This window comes from Carassius auratus, unplaced genomic scaffold (assembly GCF_003368295.1).
Source record: "Carassius auratus strain Wakin unplaced genomic scaffold, ASM336829v1 scaf_tig00003441, whole genome shotgun sequence".
NCBI lineage: Eukaryota > Metazoa > Chordata > Actinopteri > Cypriniformes > Cyprinidae > Carassius > Carassius auratus.
Window position 1 is genome coordinate 64472 of NW_020523522.1, and position 22272 is coordinate 86743.

Below are 22272 nucleotides of genomic sequence, written 5' to 3' on the forward strand. Positions count from 1 at the left end.
ATTTGAAATGCAACGTAGAGAATTCTGGAAACAGAATTCAGTTTATGGTTTTTCTCTGTAAATTTTACAGGAAATTACCATTAACCATTTACCAGGTTTGTACTGTAGCGTTTTCATAGTTTTGAGCTGTGACATGAAGGCCAGCAGACAGGAAGAAATGAGTCCATTTAATGTTATCAGGGGCCCAAAAATAAATATAATGAAACATTTGCCATTTAAACATCTCAAGTGGCTCTCAAATAATACAACTGAGTTATTGAAAAGAACCCATTTTCAATATTACTTTGATAAAATACCTAGGATTTTTGAATTCTGTATCAAATTAGTCAACTCTGTGTCCAATAAAAACCTTATTTTGCATTATAAAACCTTCCTTACTATAAGTAGTTAGGGAATACAACAAAACCCTAATGCAAAGTCCATAATCCACAGGCAATAAACATCAAATTAAAAAATGCATTCTAAGACAACGTGTTTACAATCCAATTTCACTTGGATCATGCTAAAACTAAATAAAACACAGCCATTATAATCCCAGTGTGGCTCTGCAGAGATGCTGAGCTGATTGTATAAGCATCTTGCATTATGAGACTCTTAGTGAAATACATAAATGCTTAACTACACAATCTAGACTGAGCTAATCGTATTCAACCTCTCACAATGCCATCGAGACACTAATGATTCTAGGACATCCCTAAACACGGACACTTAAGTCCTCCTGGCTCCCAGAAGCCCTTGTGCTAATGGCTCTCAGAGCTGCTCAGAGACACAGATGACTTCAATTAAAAAAGCACTTGGGTGTTAAATGAAGGCAAGGGGTATCCCAGGAGAAGAGCTAGCAGTGGTTCATCTACAGATTATAAAACTTGCTAAAGACTTATTTAACATTTTATTTTAAATTACAAAAAAAAGGGCAGTACTTCTTGAGGTTCTGCTCATTGGAGGTCTGTCAGTGGCTGAACCTTCTCAAAAAAACATTTAAAGCCTCTCTGATGGACCCCTAATGGACCACCACCAGGTCAGCTCACACTAAAGGGGCCAAAGCGATTGAAGTGCTATAATTTGCAGTTCATCATGACATCTTGATGCCGGGATGAGATTTGATTTCTTTTTGGATCGAATTAGCATTCCGCTCCTCAACAAAGGATCATTTCTGAAGTTAAACTTGGATGTTGGTCCTTGAGGGGGAATCTTGTAGCAAAGAATTATCTGGTGACACACTTTAATAATACAAAAAGTACTGAACATTTTTAATTTTAAATTAATAATTAGATGAATGATTTTATCCTTTTCTTTTTTTTTGACACTCCAAAGATCAAGTCTTCCACAGAAATCAACAAAATGATAAAAAGTAGGTTATATGTAGTATGCACACACAAAAAGCAGCAGCACATCTATTTGTAATAGATGGTTGTCACAAGAAAAGGGAAATGACAGGTGAACAGCAGGAAGAAAGAAATGAAAGAAGGCAGTCGTTTTTGATATTCCTTCCACTTCTCAGACCGAACCCAAGGCTCCGCTGGAATATAAACATGGTTAGAGGAAAGAGGAGTGAAATGTTAAAACTTGTCAAACCTTTAGAAGAGTAGGAGCAGGTGATGGTAGAAAGGACTTGACCAGACCAGGACGTTCTAACGGGTCAGATATTCGCGGGATTCTACCATCTTGTTTCCTGTCGACAAACAAAAATCATCAGAACTACAACAGGAGCATTAACAACTCGAGGCAATCAGATCATTCACATTGGCACATTTGTTACAAGTGTTCTCCTGAAGATCAAATTAGAAATGCTCAGCATCACCGACTGCTCCAGCTGAGAAGGAATTGATTCATTAGTACGCAATACAATCTGCTGAAAAAGCCACAGGTGTGTGTGTTTGTGTGTGTGTGTGAATGCAGAGTGTGAAAGAGAATGGCTCAGTGAAACACACTGCATGAATCAAGCCATCAGTTTTTGATCCCTCCCTCCCCTGGCCTGTAATTTGACTCAAGCCAGTGCCTCGGTTCAAACATATTATTTCACATCACATCAAATGCACTCAGCTCGCGTCACTTTTAACAGCCGATCCTAAATCAATTAAATCTCCCCTGCTATCTGGTACACAATCTGTTCCTCCATGCCAGTCTGGACACATATAAATGTCTGTCTGAAGGCACACAATGGTTTTTAGTGCTTCGTTTTAATGAGCTGAAACCAGATTAATTATTTTATTATTACACCGAATTTTGCATTAGGTGGCCCTACGGTTAATAGAAAAACAGGACCATAAATATAATATAGTGACTTTGATTTGATGTTTGGTCTAACATACCTAAAAATAAACCGCTTGAAAGCATTGAAAAGCATTTTCAATGAAAATGACCTCTGGAGGGCGACCTTCAGAGATTTTTTTTCACTGTCCGTCTGAAAGCACCTTCAGATGGCAAGCCTGCATATCATTCAGGCCCTTTCTGTTGGATATTGCACACGAAAGTGGCAAGGTAGTCTCCAAAAAACAAGCTCCAGTGTTATGGCAGACTTACACAGTTTCCAGGAGTCAAAAGTGGGTAGGGATTTTCTTTCCAAAAAGTCCCCTTTTTACCACAATAATCACTTTTGGATAGGAACTAGTGACTGGATTCTTGACATTTTGGCATGATTTGCAACATTCTTGGCAGTGAATCTATGAAATACAGGGGTTATAGTTACAGATACATTATATAACAGTAGTTTGAGGCATTCAGTACACTCTTAAAATAAGAGTGGGGGCTTTCACAACAATGCCAAAAGAACCACCATTCAGTGAACAGTTCTTAAAAGAACCATTTTTTTCTATAGAAACCTTTTTCCACCACAAGGAATGTTTTGTTGAATGTATAAGCTCTATGAGTGTTAAAGGTTCCTCATGGAACTATAAGGGGATTTCACACCAGAGGAACCTCTTAATAGTTCCTAGAATATTGGCGGAAGTACTCGCTTTTTGGCACGATTGCACAGCAGGAACTAGAAACTCTGTTTGAGGGACCTACCTCAGCTCCTAATTCAGAATAGGGTCTAAAAACTGTTCTATGAGAACTACCAGTGGTGTAGACCAAACCCATACTGTACCAAACACTGGCATTTAAAAAATAATAATAATACTCCATGAACATGAAAAACTGTGATAACGGCTTTTAACTACCTGTTGTCTGCAGCACTGTGTTCTTTTCTCAGCCTCGATATGTAACACTGCAAGTGGTCATAAGAGATTTAGTCAGATTTTCGTGCTCTTTCGATGACGTCCTCCATTCAACAGTTGTTGACGTTTGTAAATGTTGCGAATAAAGCCATGCAAATGCAACCTGGAAAACAGCCAGAGGTGGAAACTGGTTTTCTAGGAACCACCATGCTGGCTAGATCCTAGAACTACATGGTGCCAAAGTGTCTATAGATGCCAAAAAAGAGCCTTGATATTTGAGTAGAGCAGTATTGATAAAATGCTAAAAATCTCAGATTTATCAGCCTAAAAAGGTGGTTTTGACCAAAACATGCTGCAGTGTGGACCAGAATTTGTGATGTAATTCATTGTTTTGTCTACAGTATGTGACAATTACTTGAAGATCACAAGACTATGTGAGGACCACATGACATCCAACTAAGGAGAACTATGAAGCATCTGCTTATGCTGCACAGAAAAGTGACAATTTGCATACTGTTAAAAACCAAATGAAACTGAGGTCACCTGAGACAGCAGGACAAAAAGCCATTTCGGTTGTAAGTGGCCGAGACAAATCTTGAAAAGAATGTCAGATGCCAACACCATCATGTCCTGTCACCAAAGGCACAGCAGTGTTTTGTTAGATCTTTACCTCTTGAGGATCGCCAGAGCTGACTCTCTAAATTAGCCTGATGGCAGGTTATGTGCTGAAAAAGCCCCTGAAGTCATCGAGTAGTTTTGACAGCAGTACAAGCTGTTGATTTGTCATAGCACATAAGCCAAGCTTGACTGAGACGTGGCACAAGAGGCTGATACAAAACACATGATGCCAGCGACATTTCCATAGAGACAATGAGTGTGGATATTTATTTTGCATTAGAAGAAAAACATTACACCAGCCAGCTCTAAAAATATTTACTCTACAAATGTAATTATTCTTTCATTTTATGATCCTTCTTGATTCCACAAATGTTCAACTACACTGTGCTGTTCTTATCTGTGTGTAGCACCTACGGCTCTGCGTAACCATTCAAAGCACATTAGGAAAGGATGTCTCTGCATCTGATAGTAAATCTGCAACCCATTAGTGTCACCTATTTCAAACTTGAAGAGGTTAGCAAATCAAAAGAGAGTGCATTTACATTAAATTCTTAAAGGTACAGTAGCAAAATAAGAAGGACGATGTGACACTAGAATGATGGCTGCTAGAGAAATCTGGAATTAAGTGACATTTTGAAATATATTAAAACCTAAAACAGCTATTTTAAATTCTAGTAATATTTCACAATCTTTTTTTAATTTAATAAATCAGCCTTGGTGAGGGGACTTCTTACAGAAACACACACACACAATCATACCAACCCCAAACTTTTGATGGGTAGCGTTAGTTTAAACTTATTTGTGTAAAACTAAAATTTCCTTAGCATCTGTTAACCATCAATTGAGCAACAAAAAACACTAATATAGAAATTAAATTATTTTCAAAAGTAAAATAAGTCCTCTTTAAGACCTACATTGGGCAAGGTTTAGGAAAGGCTCAGGAAAACCTGGAGGCAGAAAGAGTTACAGGATTCATACAGAAAATGCAAAACAGCGCTGCTCCCTGGGTCTGTCAGGTGCACCTGCTAATACGAATGAATTTGACTGTGTTTACATGAATTAGCAATAAGCTATCTGACACTAGCACAGAACTACAGAACAGAGTGTGCATTAAGATAAAATCATGCATAATCGTTATATAGATAAATAGATTACCTGACGAATGATGTATGTTCATTTCTCTGCAATTTGCAAAAATGCACAAAACACAAGTAAAACTCAATCCTATGACAGAGTGGTAAGTGTGAACTATGAGGAAACCACAAGTGAAATCAATGTGATTTACTAAATCACTAACATACAGAAACTAGAGATGCAGATGACGTTCTTAGTGCAGCTATAGCATCCTGCATTTGCTGCTATTAATAGTGGAGTTAATATACTAAACACACTCAAATCTAAATAACGAATATCGTTAACCAGCATTTAAATAAATTACACAGTCACCAAAAAAATGGTATCGTTGCACCGCCAACAAAAACAACACCATGCCCCCAAAACAATCCCACACACGGCTCACTCGTCTTCATCACAACCTGCTCCACTAATACAGTCTGACACTTCTTCAGCTGACTGCCTCCCATTACGACCACCTGAGCTCAACACCAGCAGAAGACAGACGATCTTATGATGGAGTGACAGAGACAAAGAGAGAGAGACACATTACTTACTTCAACACATGCACAGACGACAAATCAGCGCTGAGCAATCTGTTCTGCAGCTCTGAACCAAATGGGCAGGTGATAGACAGAGCTCTGGTTTTCCTATCGCTCCATCCCTCCCTCCCTCCCTCTCTCTCTCTCTCTCATCCTCCCAACTCTTTCTGTTTCTTTCCCTCCTTCTGGCCTCTCAACACCATTTTATGACTCACTCCTCTCCTCTCTTGCCTTTTTTTTGGGTTATCAGACCTGAATCTATTACTTCTGATACAGTCTGAGGTTTCTGCATCCCTTTATCGGACCGGTTTTGACATTTTGCCAGTTGTTCTTTCTCATGCCAATATTTCTAATTCCTTACAGCCACCAATACATCCTGCTGACGAGAGTGCTGCTGTTGACTAAAGGAACAGTCCACCCAAATCTGGCAATTCATTTACTCGCTCTTCGAGTCAATATAAAAATACATAACTTTTTGTGAAACACAAAAAAAATAGAATAGAATAGAATAAAATACAATTAATAGAATAAAATGTTCTGAGAATGAGAATGTTCTCCATGTTATTACCTTGACTGGAGACTCAGGCTTTAGAGCCATTGTGTCATTAGTGACATAAAAATATAATTCAATTCAAGATTCATGAACAAATCCCTTTGAATATGATGTTGTAATTAATCTGTTGATTCATTTCTCATAAACATTCATGATCTGGTCAGAAATAAAGTTATGGGCCTGGAATTGTATGATGTTTTATCTATCTAAAATAATGATTTAGACAATGTAACCGCTAAAATAAATTTTATAAGAGTGAATTAATTTAAACAAATTAAAAATACCGTCTTCACTTTTTGCTGTTAAAATGCCTTGTCCTATTGATTTCCAATGTAAATCCTTTACTACAAATACAACTTCAGACAAGTCCAGTAATTTTCTGTGGTAACTGACGGCATGTCACAGATACTGTCAATAGAGCTTAACTTGTTTTGAACTCAAAACATTCCTTGTGTGTGTTTGTGTGTGTGTGTGTGTGTGTGTGTGTGTAATTCGAGCTTCTTATGTAGTTTTAAAGGGATGTTATCTGTCAAGTCTAGAACTGGCACACTCAACTACCTCAAACGGATTTGCTGCCAATCCTGAATGATTCTTACAGCTGCAGACATACTGAACCGAACGACTATCTCAGATGGGAACATCCCTCACAGAGACGCACACTACAGAGTTCCCATCAGTCCTCACTTTATGCAGCAGCAGTAACTGGGTGGTGAAAAATCACACAAAATTAAACCCGTTTTATTTTCACCCGCAATATGGTTTCCCTCAATACCAAAAATACCAACAAAATGAATGGAAAGATGTGACGGTATACTCTTGCATTGCATTGATTGCACTGCAAAATAAAATAAATGTAGTTTTTTGCCTTAGCAATATACTGTACAGTATGTAGCAATGAAAATCATCCACACTCCATGCACACTCTTCTCTTGTCTTGTTACAATGAATCAGAGGGACAGCATGAATAAAAGCAGCTAGCAATAAAACAAACTGTACCTGCATCATTTATTCATGGTGTGAGGCATGCTGGGAAGTCAAGTAGTCTACATCCATCAATGTTACAATTTACAGTATCAAGTTCATTATACTTCCTCCAACCACAATTTACTTCTGAAGATGAAACTTTGAAAACTCTGTACAAATTCTAATGAGTTACAGAAGAAATATCAAGTTAGATGTTAGAATAGAAAGTTAAATGAAACATAATTGAGAACCTTAAGCTATTAAAAAAATAAAATAAAAATCTTTTCAGCAGTAAAACTTTCCTTTGGGACCAAAGTCACCGCACAACATTTAAAGTTCTTGCAGACAACTTTGTATCTTACCAAAGATGGTTGACTTTACGTAGAACAGACTCAGAAAGGCTCAATCTTCTGCTATTTCTATTTACTGAGTTCCCAAACATGCTTCTCAGGAGCTCAAAGCAATTGGAGTAGGCCTCTTCTCTCTAAAGTTTTCTGTCCGCACCCAAGTAGACAGAGACTCAGGTCTGGGACCTCCACCTGAATGTTGAGTTCTTTGTGTTTATTAGACAGTTGAAGTTTCACTCCCGGCTCTTGGGGAAGTGAAGAAGTCAAACCTGTTTTTAAGTCTTCTCTCCATAAATGGTCTTTACTCAGCCCACTGCAGGAGGGTCCCGGACTGATTTCAGGTTAACAAACAAAACCAGCCACAAGGGCTAGAATAACTGACCACGGAAATGAAAGAGCTGGGTGTTGTTCTACTTTTGTCATGTCAAGGCAAACATCCAGTCAGGTATTTTTTGTTGTGATATTTTGACATGGGTCAGTGAACAGCCACCTAGCAACTCTCTAGCAACCACCCAGAACGCCCTTGCATGCTAAACATTAATCAGAACTTCTTTGCAACTGTTGTTGAGGCAAGTTGTGCACAATACAAACACATTAAGAACATACAAAATGTGTTCGAATAATTAATATATGCAAATGAATAGGTAAATAAATAGAAAACATATTCTGTAAAGAGTGTTATATTTGTCTTGACTGTGTTATTCCTGTATGCATATGGATGAAATGAATATTCACTGACAACAGTGCTTGAAAACACACGGTCTGATCTCAGACACACAACACCATCCAGGCTCTTGGCTGACTCTGGTGTCATGGGAATTTTTTCTGAAATAAAACTGACAAAATTCAGGTCTATTTTCAAACTCCCATTCAAACTTCCCAATCACTCTCAGACTAAAAAAAAAATCCAAATAGCAAATGCTGTTAATCTGTATATTTTGCTACATCCAGAAATAATAGTCATAAGAAGAATTCATCAAACATGAAATTCTAAAAAGTAAAAATGCACTAAAATAGTCAATAAAAATATTTTTCTCACTTGACTAATTTTACACTAAAATCACATTTTGAAGGAAAACTGTATATCATAGATGAACAGCATTTTCTCATCTGTCTAACCAAATCCTATGTCTCCCTACAGTTTCAGACTCCGCAGTACAGTAAGAAATTTAAATTTAATTAATCTGTTACATTGTAAACTTTCCAGACTTGGGGAAATATGCTTTCAAGAGCTCCATGGGCACCACTTTTCAATGGCACCTTAAACAAGCATTTGAATAACCTCTTTCATAGATCTCTGGGGGTTTATTTATCCTGCTAACTTAGATGACGCCACTGTGAGGCATAGCTTACTAACGTCCCCCAAAGACCACTGCTGTCCTCACTAGACCAGTGTCCTCACAGAATCTGGGTGAACTACAGTCCAGAAACAAACAAAAAACAACGCACTGCCGTCCATACTCTACCATATATATATATATATATATATATATATTTTTTTTTTATTATTATTATTTTTTTTTATATATATATATGCAAAATTATAATTATATACAATTATTATATAAGAACCAAATGTGAGCCTGGACCACAAATGTTTTGGGTAATATACAGCGATAATATCAAGGATCTTTGTACATGTATGGTACATGATCCATGGCACCAGGTACCTTGGTGCACTACATAAATACTATGACATATAAACATGGTATCATTCATCAATCATTCAGCACTATTGTACAAATCAAAGCACCATATTATTAATTTTGTCCTTCATAAGTGCATCCACAGCATCCCTGTTGTCCCTGGCAGCTTTCATCCCAAGCACATGCTCGTCCCATGAGAAAGGACGCAGGGACGACCCATCCAACGCACAGCTTTTACTATACGCCCTTCTACAGGCTGTTTCTTATAAATCTGAAGGCTGTCTTAATTTTCTCAGGCCTGCAAGATGAAGAGCAGCTTAGAAAGCCCACACGGGCCACGTCTCAGCAACTGTAACAGCAGAGACATTCATGCCATTCAGAAGAGAATACCAGGCTGATGCGTAATACTGATCTGAATAGGTCTAATCATAAAAGCATTGTGTCTCCAAACAGCACAGGCTCTGACAGCAGCAGTGGGCGTATATGAGAGGAAGTGTTCGGACGCAAAGTGAAAATTCCAAACATGCACGACAAAAGAGCACTTGAAAAGGCAAGTTATTAAAGTTACAAATGCACTTTAACCTGCTTTTATAACCAATTCATTACCATAAGTATTGCTTTTGAAAAGAATGTTTTCAAAACGTTTTTTTTTTTTTTTTGGTAAATAAAGTGTTACATTTTTATTTTCTCTCAAAGAAAAAGCTAATAAATCAGGTGACATTTGATCATGTGAGATTTTTTATATAAATATTACAAATAATATTTAAACCTTTTTAGTTCTTAAAATGTAGTAAATGTTTAGTAAATACTGCATTTTAAAAAAGAAAATTAAATAAAGCATACAATTTAAAATACAAAAAGAAAAATTTAACTACTGCACTATACATTGGAAAAAATGTCATTTAAATGATAATTTACCTTAAAAAGGAAAAATTGTTATCTTTTAATCATCCTTCAATTGTTCAAAACCCGTATGATTTTTTTCAGCTGAACAAAAAAGAAGAATGTTGGTAACCAAATAATTGATAGCAGCCATTGACTTCCATAGTTATTCTTCTCTCCATACAATGGAAGTCAATTCTTTGGTCACCAAAGTTCTTCAAAATATCGTCTTTTTATTGTCAACACCTGAAATTAATTCATACAGGTTTAGAAAAATTTGAGGCTCAGTAAACAATGACAGAATTGTCATTTTTGCATGAACTATCCCTTTAAATGTAAGGTATAATTTATGTAGATTATGTAGCAGGACGAGTTCCACCTTAAAGTTTAATACTAAAGGGCAGGGGATTGTACTATGAAAACAACAACTTGCAGTGCAAATAGATAAATATTCAGTGTTTTCACATACAAAGAATGTCTTTTGTTTCTTCCAATACATGAACAACAAAATTTGGATGTTTATCTGACAACCAAGCTCAGAACGAGAGTACAGTACTTAATGTGTTTGCTTCATGTTTTATTCAACTAAAGCAAGCTGTCGAAACACTTACTCTCCGAGTATGTGAAAGTGAAAAGGGTAAAAGAGAGAGGGGGATAGAAAGGAGGAAAACAGAGAAAACAACTGTAAGAAAGCAAGGGGGAAAAATACAGCATAAAGATAGCTAGTTTTCATGTGTGCTGTTTCTCTTGGGTCTCTCTTCGCATTAGCATGCACTACAGCGCTCATCTGGGACGATACACACAGAGTGAAACCCAGGTCCCTCCATAATTACATTCCAGCATTCGCAGTCTCCCTTCACGTTCCCTCTTCTCTCCAGACACATCCTCTTCACAGCCATTATAAACCAGCTTTACACATAACCAGCTCCCTCTGTAGTAATAATGCTGTCAGTCAAGCAGGCGTAAAACTTTCCACCAGCAGTATAGTGCGGGAGGGGGGGGGCTGATGTGAAAGATATCACAGAGTTTGTGAACTAACTGGATCCAACCTGCCCTTTTCAACTGCTCACACAAATCATACAGTAGTCGAGGTGACCTTTACAGATATGGAATGGGTTGACAAACTTTGTGCCTTGTGTCCAAACATGTGTACAAAAGAAGGGGAAAAATGATGCGACACAAAAGCCATGCATAAGTTATGCACCAAAAAAATTCAACAATCAACGCATTTCAAAATGTTTAACAATATAACAAATATAACAAATAACGTATTTTCCGCACTATAGGGTGCACTAAAAAGCCTTTAATTTTTCAAGAAATGACAGTGCACCTTATAATCCAGAGCGTCTTATATATGGATCACGGTTTTGTTGAAATTCCCTTTAGCACAGCTCCATCTAGTGGAAGCATAACGCAAACCCAGTCAAACGTTTGATTGCAGTGTCTTCTATTCTATACGCTTTATAATCCGCTGTGCCTTATAGAGTGGAAAATACGGTACATAATTAAAAACAAAAACCTATTATTAGTGCTACCAGTATTACAACATCAATATTGTACATTTTTTGTAACATTTGATTTTTTAATTTAGTGCAATATTTTGTCATTGCAACATTTTAGTGTAATTTTCACTAGCAACTGTTCACTAGTTCACTGTTATCCCGCGTTTACTTATTCTATGACCACACTCAACAAAACTGAATATACGTGAATTCATATATTAATACTATAAATCTTTGTCATATCTTTATGTTGACATACTTTACTAGCCTATTGTTTTGGAGCTTTGACTCCGTTATCATCTTCTCGAAGTGCAAACAGGAAATAAACCGCTCTGGTCATGTGACAGTTTGCACTTATCGAGTGAAACTGCACACATTTCATTGACACCCTTTATTTGTTCCATGTTTGCAGGAAGGGCACTAAAACATCAGCCAGTAAGGTTTTTAAAGCTTCATAAATGAAGACCTTTTTTACAGTCACTATTGTGACCGCTGGGATTAAATGTTTAAATGATACTTTTAATACTAACTACTTTCAAGAAAGAGAAGGACTTACCAAATATTTCTTGACCTGGAAAAGGTTTTGTCCACTCTGTGGAGAAAAGAAACATGGTACTTTTACAAACATGCATTTTTGAATGTATGCACATATACTGACACAACCGTAAGCGCTTATATAAAGAAAGCGATAATTGATTTCTTCCTTTTAACACATTCTGCCAATCAATCTCCAACCAGAGCCTGCTAAACGCTAAAAGCTAATCAATTCACTGCTGACAAACACTTCATGCACTTGATGTGATAATGACTCAGCAGCTCTATCAAGTTAACGAAGGGTAAGGACCAATAGGATAATGAAGGACCACTGAAGCACATCATCAATTAATACAAGCAATTGCCATTGGTAAAATCCTGGGAAACATACCTCTCTCAGTGTGCGGTATGACAAAGCTTTAACCCCTCGTACTTTAACTTTGTATTTATGTGTCACATTTCCTTTGATTTTGATTGAGATCTCAACAGCTCTGCTCGACAAAAGCTGTAGAACTGTATGGAGGGCATTTGTGGTTTTGAGACACTAATGAGAGAAGCAGCTTCTCTAACATATTTTTCTGAAAAGCAGCTGCGGCTTTGTTCTAAGAATACGCTATGACTCTGAATAAGACCTTAAAGAATCAATATCAAAATAGGCAACGCTAAACACAATGGCGGTTTCGCATGAAAATGAAACCCTATTTTCTCCTGGCTAACGTGATTTCATATCTTGCCACAAGATGGTTCTACAAACAAACCCATCTGTTCAGTAAAAACAAAACAAACAAAAAAATCATGCATCATACAATATGAGTGACCCGAGCCAAGTGTTACAAAACTGGGACCGAAAGTAAAAGATGCATCTGGATATCGCCATCTACTGTCTTTGCTGTAAATGTCAGACCTCCACTGTCAGTCATAGCACTAGTGTGTCCTCCAACCTTCTGCTGAGTGCAAAGGAAAAAAGTGTGGCTGTTGTGTCAACAAAAAGGAGTTAACACTTCAGGTAGAGCAGAGAGTAACAAATATTTCCATAACCTTGAGAGAAAGAACAAACAGTGACTTTGATCATTTATTAGCTGCTCACAGTCTGATTTGTTTTGAATAATGAAGCAGGGCTGTCAACAGATTCAAAAAATGTTGTTTTAAATATATTACATGCATGTTATTTAATCAAAGGGTATTTCTCGCTTAAATTTCTATACTTATATGACTTACTGCCGAAGTGCAAGTCAGGAGGATGCACTTTTGTAATGGTTAAATTTTCGTAATTACTGAAATATATCCAAGATGTAGATAAGTTTGTTTCCTTGTCAGATATGTACCATTATGTTACTTGCTAATCAATGGATCTGCTGGAGTGGATGGGTGCCGTCAGAATGAGAGTCCAAATAAATAATACACCCAACTCCAGTGCATCAAATAATGTACTGTGATCCAAAAAACTGTGTGTTTGCAAGAAACAAATCCATAATTTAAAGCAAGTGATGTAATGCAAAATGACTCCAAATCTGTTTTTGTTTAAAAAATAATAATAATAATCTTGGTTGGTCTGAGGGTAAATTTAAATTTTTCGGTGAAATATCATTAAACAGGATTTATACGGATATACAACTAACTACAAAATATGATATTGTGTAAAACTGTATAATACCATAGGTGAAAAAAGCTTGAAATATTTGTCCTTTGCAATTTTGTCACATACTTTTTTTTTGGTTTATACAAATAAATCAAATCAAACTGTATTTGACCTGAATAAACTATTCAGTCTACACAAATGCACTGTAAATACCACATAAGTCCAGCAGTAAATACTGGAGCCCACTCGCTGAATGTACAAACAAGGCCTATAAACCAGCACATGAGGGATCAGTGTGTGTTTGTACGAGCGTGTGTCAGAAAACAACACACTGGATCCAACAGAACCAGTTTCAGAACGTTTATGCAATCCAAAATACAAACCTGTTAGACCTGACAATGTGGGTAAAAAGCCAAAGAAGCAGCAGATGTATCATAATACACAATGTCGTCATGGCTGATCTATTTCAATAATCTGTCATTTCAACACAAACTTGCTTCAAACTTTACATAGAAACATACAATGTTTCAGGAAATAGGGATGAGATGAATGTCACAAATTACTATGACTCATGTTTCCACTGGCCATTTTTGTCAGAGAAACAGATCTGAGCAAACTGACATTATCTCACCATCGTCAAACCGTCAGCAGTTCAACTGAACCATTTTAACCAAGCAGGCATAACAGTCAAAATACCAAATGTGTAAGTTTAATAGACATTCATAGACAACAGACGTGAGAAGTTATTTGTGTGAATAAAAGACACTTTAATATAATATAATCCCAAGAAAATTAGTTGGTCTGCCAATTGTACTATGCACTTTCTACAAAACTCTTGAATTGATATTAAAATGACACATATTTAAACTTTTCTATAGTTTAAATGTGTGTAACCAGACCAGTTAAATTTTTATATACTGTATATATGTGTTTGTAGACCAGGTTTAACTATTCCATATACATATACATATACATATATATATATATATATATATATATATTTACATATACATACATATATATATATATATATATATATATATATATATATATATATATATATATATATACACACACACACACACACACACACACATATATATATATATATACACATACATATACACATACATACATACATGTACATATATACATATATATATATATATATATATATATATATATATATATACATATATATATATATATATATATATATGTGTATATATATATATATATCTATGTGTATATATATATATATATATATATATATATCGTTTACCACAAGTACATAACATGTCGGTCTCTATAATGTGTTTATCAGATTTTCACTCTGAAACATCTACAAGTAGTTGTGGAAAGTTGGAAAAGAACTACTGACATCACTAAACCATTTTTACTAGTTGAAGAGTACATGGCAAAGTAATATGCAACTAATTTGGTCAACAAACCTGGAACTACTTCATAATCATGCAGTAAATTAATCAACACCTTCAAACGTACATCAACCAATCAGAATCAAGCATTCAGCAGCGTCGTGTTAAGAATGCGGTTTACAAGACATCATGTTCGATGAATCAAGTTTTTGGTAAATTACCTATGAAAAGTCTAATGCATAAGAAAAATGAATAACATCTGCATCCTACAAAATATATTTTGCATCCAAATACAAGAGTAATCGGTGAACATTAACTACAACAGAAAATAACATGAGAATACAAAGTCAGTGTCTTCTATCCCCTCACAAATCCCCATTAGTGTGCCTTACCCCCCATACGCTCCAAAAGTGAAGCTCCTCTTCCTGTGAGTCATTCTTCTGTTTTCCCTCTTCACCTCCTACTCTAGCAGTCTCTTCTCCTAAGTCTCCGTCTCTGGGCTGGGAACTTGTTCTGTGCCTTTTTCTCAGTGTGTGAGATTGTGTCCCTCCTTCTCTGCTTCCCATCCCTCCTTTCTTCCCTCCCTTACACTACCTGAGACTAAGATCCACAGCTAAGAGCAGGTGCTTGTCTTTCAGAGGATTTCTTTACTTTGAGACACACACACAAAGTTCAGCAACTAACATGGATGTCCAAATGAAAACAAAGAATTTAAAGAATTTAAAGACTAGTTTAAAGCGTAATCCAATCTAACCAGCTATACTACTTTCTCAGGCAGATCTCATGAAGACAAACATATATAACCTTTGGTAACCTCAGGCTCAGATAAATGGATGTTTACTGGATGAACACAATGGCAACAGCACTATACACTCTATGACATCAACTGATGGAGAGCTCTGTGCTTTTCGCTTTACAAGCCATTAATTGATGGACTAGAGTTGTGTGGAATCCTTGTGGATTATTGTGATGTTTTTAATCATCTGTTTGGACTATCATTCTGACGGCACCCATTCAGTGCAGAGGATCCATGGGTGCACAAGTGATGCGAGGTTACATCAATTTCTCCAAACATGTCAAATACATATCACTAGTCAATTCCCTGTGCCAGATGAGCTAGCCCCAAGTCAGAGCATTAACATAAGTCAAAAACCAACAAAAGTGTATAGGGGACATCCAAAGTCAGTTCAATAAAAGAGATTATTTTAGGCAGGGTAGCTGTTGGTGTCCTGATCCGAGAGAGGACGGCGTCTAGCGTCTGTGGCACAGGATATTTTATAATCACTTTGAAATGTGTCATGGGGTCGGACTGTCTGAGACAAAAGCCATTAGAGCTTTTCTTCTCCAGCTAATGCTGAAGGTGACCATTCATTTTTAAAGGGAGGTCACATCAGAGAGCCATCAGTATACATACCAAAAACTACTTTAAAATATATTTCAATACATTATTTTGTATTATTAATAGGCTAATAATAATCATTTTATAATATTTGATAGTGGAAAGTTGAAAACTAGCTAAATGTCTGTGACTGGTTGACAAGAATACACACTGAAGATATAGTTTTTATGCCATTTTTCCTGGATAGGACCTTAAGATGAACACACTTGTCCCCAGAATTAATAAATTAAAATTTCATATACATCCTCTGTATATTCTGACTTTCTCATGCTCCCTCTTTCTCTCTCTCTCTCGCTTGTCCTCTGTGGGGACACATGGAGGTAGAAACAGGACTATTTACTCTGGTTAATTTGTGAACAGCTGATATGGCAAGGGCAGCAGGAGATTAATTAGTCTGTAACAGCCCGTCACACACACACACACACACACACACTATTAAAAGCATATAAAAAAGTCAAAAGCAGCTACAAGAAAAAGTAATGCAGCAGTGTCCTTTAAGAAGCCAAATTGCATGGCGTCTGAACGCTGAGATGTTCAGACACAAACGCTCAATAATAACAGAATAAATCTCTGACAAGTACAGTAAAGAAATTTGATTTAAGGGAAATTAAAGATGCCCTTTTCCACTTTGGAATGTATTTCCTGCAATAAGGTCTAAACGAAGTCTATGTGCTGAAGTGGTTTCAGTTCAATTTAAGGGAGTATGTTATGTTGATTAATTCAGGCCAGGCCGGCAAGTTCCTGAAAAGCTTAAAGCGTAAAGCAGAAATGTAGCAGAAATGGATTTGGATTAGCACTGCCACCAAGTGGTACTACACTCCCAGTGCACATCCCATAATTCAACACTACAGTACCACAAAAACAATAATCAATCAAACTCTTAAGTTGCATGCTCCAGCCTACTCAAGCTAAGATTCACACAATGATGACAAAGCACCATGAAAAAATATCATAAAATTAGTGCATTATATTCTGAAGTCATATTAGTAATTTTGTCTATAGTTGATTCTCATGCATGCTCATGCACAATCAAACCTGGTGGATTTGGACATAAATGGCCTCTAAAGTTGTATTTACAACTAGAAAATTCTTAATACCCCTGAATCTTAAATTGAATCTTGTACGTCTTGCACATTAACATTTATAATAGGGCTGCACAATTATGACTAAAATCATAATTGTCAATTATTCCCTTGAAATTGTAATTGTGATTATTAATAATTATTTTGAACTTGAACTGAAATTTATGCAATTGTTTGAAGCTGGATGCCATATTTATATATAAAATATTTATATACAAATAGGCTGAAAACACCCTTCCTGAACTTTTATTGCTTTTCTATAGCATCGAGCCTCAGAGCTCAACTATATATTGGTTTGGTTTCTTCTTTAAACTTATTGTAAAATTAGGCATGGTATAATAATGTTATACTAAAACTGAAAGAAACACATTTTTTTAATGGTTTACCAAAGCTATACATTTCATTTACAATTAAATAGATGAAATTTCAATTTACAGTAACATTTTACAGTACAATTTATATTATCAGGGCTCCATTTACCGTTGTTCTGTTACATTTTGGGGGCAAAGTCTTGTCAACAGGAGTCTGCGCAAAAAAGTTGCTTGTGTTAAAGTTGGTCACACAAATTCACCTTGTCAACCAGCAGAAAGCTGCATGGTTTAAAAGTCAATCTTTGTGAAAGGTGATTCATGTAATGCTACACTATTGACAAAACTTAGGTGATCACACTTTTAGGATAAAGCACCGTCTCCTGGGCAGAGTTAATAAAAGAGGTTTTATGAGCGTGTACCTTCAGCTCAATGTCAGATGTGGTTACCTGGCAACACGTGTCGCTGTCTGCTGCGAGATCCAATGCCGTGTATTGTCTCTTCCAGCACTTTGATAGCGGCGAGCATCGGAGGGCACATGTAGACACACAAGCAGACAACCACATGTGAATACACAGTCCACGTTTCTTTTCTGAGAACGCATGTTATTTACCAAGTGTGGTGTGAACGACAACAGCATGTGTTCTCTACGGAAACCTATCAGTTTACATCTGCAGTCTGCCGGGAAGAAGAGCCCAGTACACAAGTTTTCACAAAGCGCTTCCAGGAGAAACAGGACTACCTCAGGCTGGGAGTCCAATCAAATAACCTCCATCTGAGCAAGCTTCTGACATCTCTCTTCCAGCAAAGCTTTTGACACAACAATAGACAATATATAAATGGATTAAACTGTGTCTTTTTTTCAAAGTATTATAAAGAGCATTTTTAAATGCATTTAAAATTAATATGAAACTTGAATTTATCGTTCTATAGCAGCTTTACAGAAAATAAAAGTAAACATCAGTATGCAAGCTAAAGGATGCAGCAGCAAAGAAACTCTCTAGAAACATGTTAAAACATAAGTCAAACCAAAAATTAATCAGATACCAGATACAATTTTAAAAACATTTTTACTAGTGGGTGCAGGACACTATAGTTCATTTATATAAGTGAGGATAGCAAAATAAACTGTGACATACCCATAAATTCTTCATACAGTGGACTGCCAGAGTTCTTAATCTGGGACCAAAAATTATTCAAACACTTTGACCTGACCATGTTTTGCTTAAGTGTTTTTCCATTAATTGCTAATATGACCTTTTTACAGCACAGTCTGAACAAAATTAAGCATTGCTTGGTAACTGGCTGACCTAAATTTCTATTATCTAATTGTTTAACAGCCATTCATTTGTAAGACAGTCTAACAGAAGGATGGCATTATCAAGATACATTTGTTCCAACACAGTTTAACTCTGAGTTCTTGTCATATTTTTGTGAATAACTCATTCTTAAATAATTCCCCAAACGGAGTTATTTTAATATTATTTATATATTTTATTTTTAGATTTCAGTTTGAGTTTTAGTAAATTTATTTAGTTGCCAAGGCAACATTTCATTCGATCCTTCATCTAATATTTGTATTTTATTCAAATTTATTTTAAATTTTAAATTAGTTTCAGACAATGATCACACTGCTCTGAGACCTCAGTCTGGAAACACAACTAGGCATTAACAGACACTAGAATATTAAAGCAGCAGCGAGTCAAAATCACTAATAACTCAAACAATGAAACAACAGCGCTCTAAAAAGCTCAGAACACTTTAGGAAAGCAATGGTGAGTTCAGTCCTGTAGAAATCTAGTTCATTCTTCAAAGCAGCCTTCAAAGAGTCGGTGACAGTGTGGATTGCTTAATTCATGTGAAGTTCCTCCACATTTTGGGAATTTGCACATTCGTATATGGCCAGAGCTTGTCTGTTCTCGGTGCGCTCCGCCTTAGATCTGCTCTTCAGTGTGATCTTCAAAGCCTTCGGCACCGTTTCATGCCTTACTGCTCGGGTTGACCGATCTCAGCCAGAATGCGTTGTTCTATCTGACCGATCTCTCCCCCCCACTGCGTGTCTGACCTCCAGATGAGCGAGCACCGCCGGCAGACCGAAGCTGCTTGAGACATCACAGTTGAGAGGGAGAGGGAAAGAGAGATAAGAATGTGTCACTAAGAATGTGTCTCACAGTGTAAGAGTGAAATGCTGTCTGCATTTGTGTGTCTGGGTGAAATCTGCAGTAAATAAGACTCAGCCTGCCCTCAGACAATGACCCTCTTCAACTGAACAGGAACGCCATCACGGAGTACTTTCTATGCAACCTAACTGAACCTGTCTGCATAAAAGCATTTCAAATAGAAAGCTCAAGATTTTTATCTCTAGTACCATCCTATTTCGAAGACTTAAATGAAATAAAGATTTAAATTTAAATATGCATATGTTTCTTTAGAAATGGAGCCAATTTTTCTATAAAATTAATGTTAATAGCATAGCTCCGATCATTTGGTCTTGGAATAATTATTTTAATTCATATTGAAATCTTTCACTTTTGTGATCACAAATATGATCTCTTTTGTATCTGAATGGTTTCTTTTAGAAATTCCTTGGTGTCTAGAAGTAAATCAGGGCTTGTGTGTCTTCTGCTTCTCCGTTTTATCTTTTCAGAGTCTCAAAGTGTGCTCAGAAAAGTCAGAGATTTCAACATGAAGTTGAATATTTCTCATCAACTTCTTTCCTAGAACAATTTTTATGTTAACAATTGATTTTTTAATTACCCTAGGCAACTTTAGAGACAAAGTTGATCCTTGAATAAAAAGCTAAACTTAGAACTCTTGGCAAATCTGAGCATTTGTTTTCTCAATTTATTAGAAATAAATGAATATACAAGCTTATTTTTAGGCAAAAGTCTCCATTTGCTCTCTATATAATCTATTACTGTCTAAGAAGGACAATCGGACATTTCTACATTCTTAAAAATAAAGGTTCTTTATTGGCATATGTGGTTTCATGAAGAACCATTAACTTGCGTGGAATCTTTCCATTCAACAAAAGAAATGTAATAGTGGAAAAAGGTTCTTTAAAGGGTTAGTTCACCCAAGAATGAAAATGTGTCTATCTTCTACTCACCCTCAAAGCATCCCAGGTGTATGTGACTTTTCAGAATAAATCAAATCAAAGTTATATTAAAAATTCCAAGCCTTTCAGTGGGGTAAACGGTGTTTGTTGTCAACGGTTTAGAAGACGTGAAATAAAGTGTGCGTATCTGTAATAAAACGTCCCTCACATGGCTCCAGGGGGTGAATAAACTCCCCCTGTAGTAAATCTGTGCGTTTTTGTAAGATATATATCCATATTTCAAACATAATAAACACTTTTTTACTTACTTCTACCAACCGTGGGGAACCGGAAGACATGCAGGCAGATGTTATAGTTCGTCCTCGTGGTTAGTGACGAGCGTGGAGAGAGAACAAAACAAAATGCTGGTCATGAATTAGAAACACAAATGAGGATTTGTAAAAGAAAAACATCAGAGGATTTCGAAATAAGCCAAGAGAACACTGGTGTTCCTTTGCTAAAGTACGGAAACTTTATTTCCTTTTCTCCAACACTTTCCAGAGGCATGCGTGAGCGTGACGTATGTCTTCCATCTTTCGTCTGCACGTCTTCTGGTTCCCAACAGTCAGCAGAAGTGAGGGGGAAAAAAGTGTTTATAACGTTTGAAATCTGGATATTTATCTTACAAAAACGCATGGATTAATTACAGGGGGCCTTAATTCACCCCCCGGAGCTGTGTGAGGGACGTTTTATTTCAGATGTGCGCACTTTATTTGACGTCTTCTGTGTACCCCCGCTTACACCCACTGAAAGGCTTCAAAGAGCAAGGACATTTTTTTATATAACTTCGACTGGATTATTCTGAAAGAAGAAAGTCAGATACACCGAGGATGCTTCAAGGGTGAGCAGAAGATGGACAAATTTTAATTCGTTAGTTCTCGGGTGAACTAACCCTTTAAATGTTTCAAATCTACTAAATGGTTCCATGGAGTAACAAAACTGATCTTTGATGGCATTGATAAGAAAAAAACCCTTTTGGAGACAGGGAAATAAAGAGTTAAAGAATGTAGTGAGCATCTTGTCATGATTGTGTTGGCACATCGGCTCCTGGCCTGCAATGTCGTGTCACCAAATGGCCAAAGTAATGCCATTTGCTCTGGCAGAAACAGAGCCTGGCATCGTTATCAGCATTTCTCATCTCCACCAAGCACATTTTCTCTAAAATATGGGCTAAATGTGATCCTTATATGATCCATTCATACAGTATCACAATGACTTTTTGGAAAAATATGTTGTTGTTTTTAACACTTTCAACATCTTGTTCCAACGCTGACTTCTGTTCTAATACAATGACATATGGGTAATGTTTCCATCCATCTTACCAGACACACTCCAAATGGGGCGAGAATGACTTGAGGGTTTGATTTCTGAAACTTTCAGATGGCAAGGCATCTGTCCGCTTTTGGCGGTTTGCAATGGGACCATTGTGACACAGCGAACAAATGCATTTCACACGTTTTTCATGTTTGAGCCAGAAAACATGAACGGAACCAGTCGGTCTGTTAAGTCTGAAACTAAGGGGGGGTTCTTTCTTTAAACCAACTGATAAAAATCGGTTTACAATACTGAAAAA

The 22272-nt window shown here is 36.6% G+C and overlaps 1 protein-coding gene across 6 annotated transcripts in view; it reads right to left on the reverse strand.

The window, feature by feature from the left end:
• LOC113070202 (rap1 GTPase-activating protein 1-like) overlaps positions 1–18221 on the reverse strand; it is a 40100-nt gene extending 21879 nt beyond the window's left edge. For 3 of the 6 annotated variants that reach the window (XM_026243422.1, XM_026243420.1, XM_026243429.1), the window contains exons 1-3: positions 18052–18221; positions 11881–11916; positions 1576–1672 (exon numbers count right to left, since the gene is read on the reverse strand). In XM_026243422.1, coding sequence (XP_026099207.1) covers positions 1576–1672; positions 11881–11916; positions 18052–18206 — 288 coding nt within the window. In that variant the 5' untranslated portion in view covers positions 18207–18221. Of the gene's footprint in view, positions 1–1575; positions 1673–5446; positions 5535–7309; positions 7419–11880; positions 11917–15205; positions 15425–18051 lie in introns of those variants that run through there. The other 3 variants (XM_026243425.1, XM_026243426.1, XM_026243428.1) reach the window with 3 other exon arrangements.
• Positions 18222–22272: the final 4051 nt, after the last annotated feature.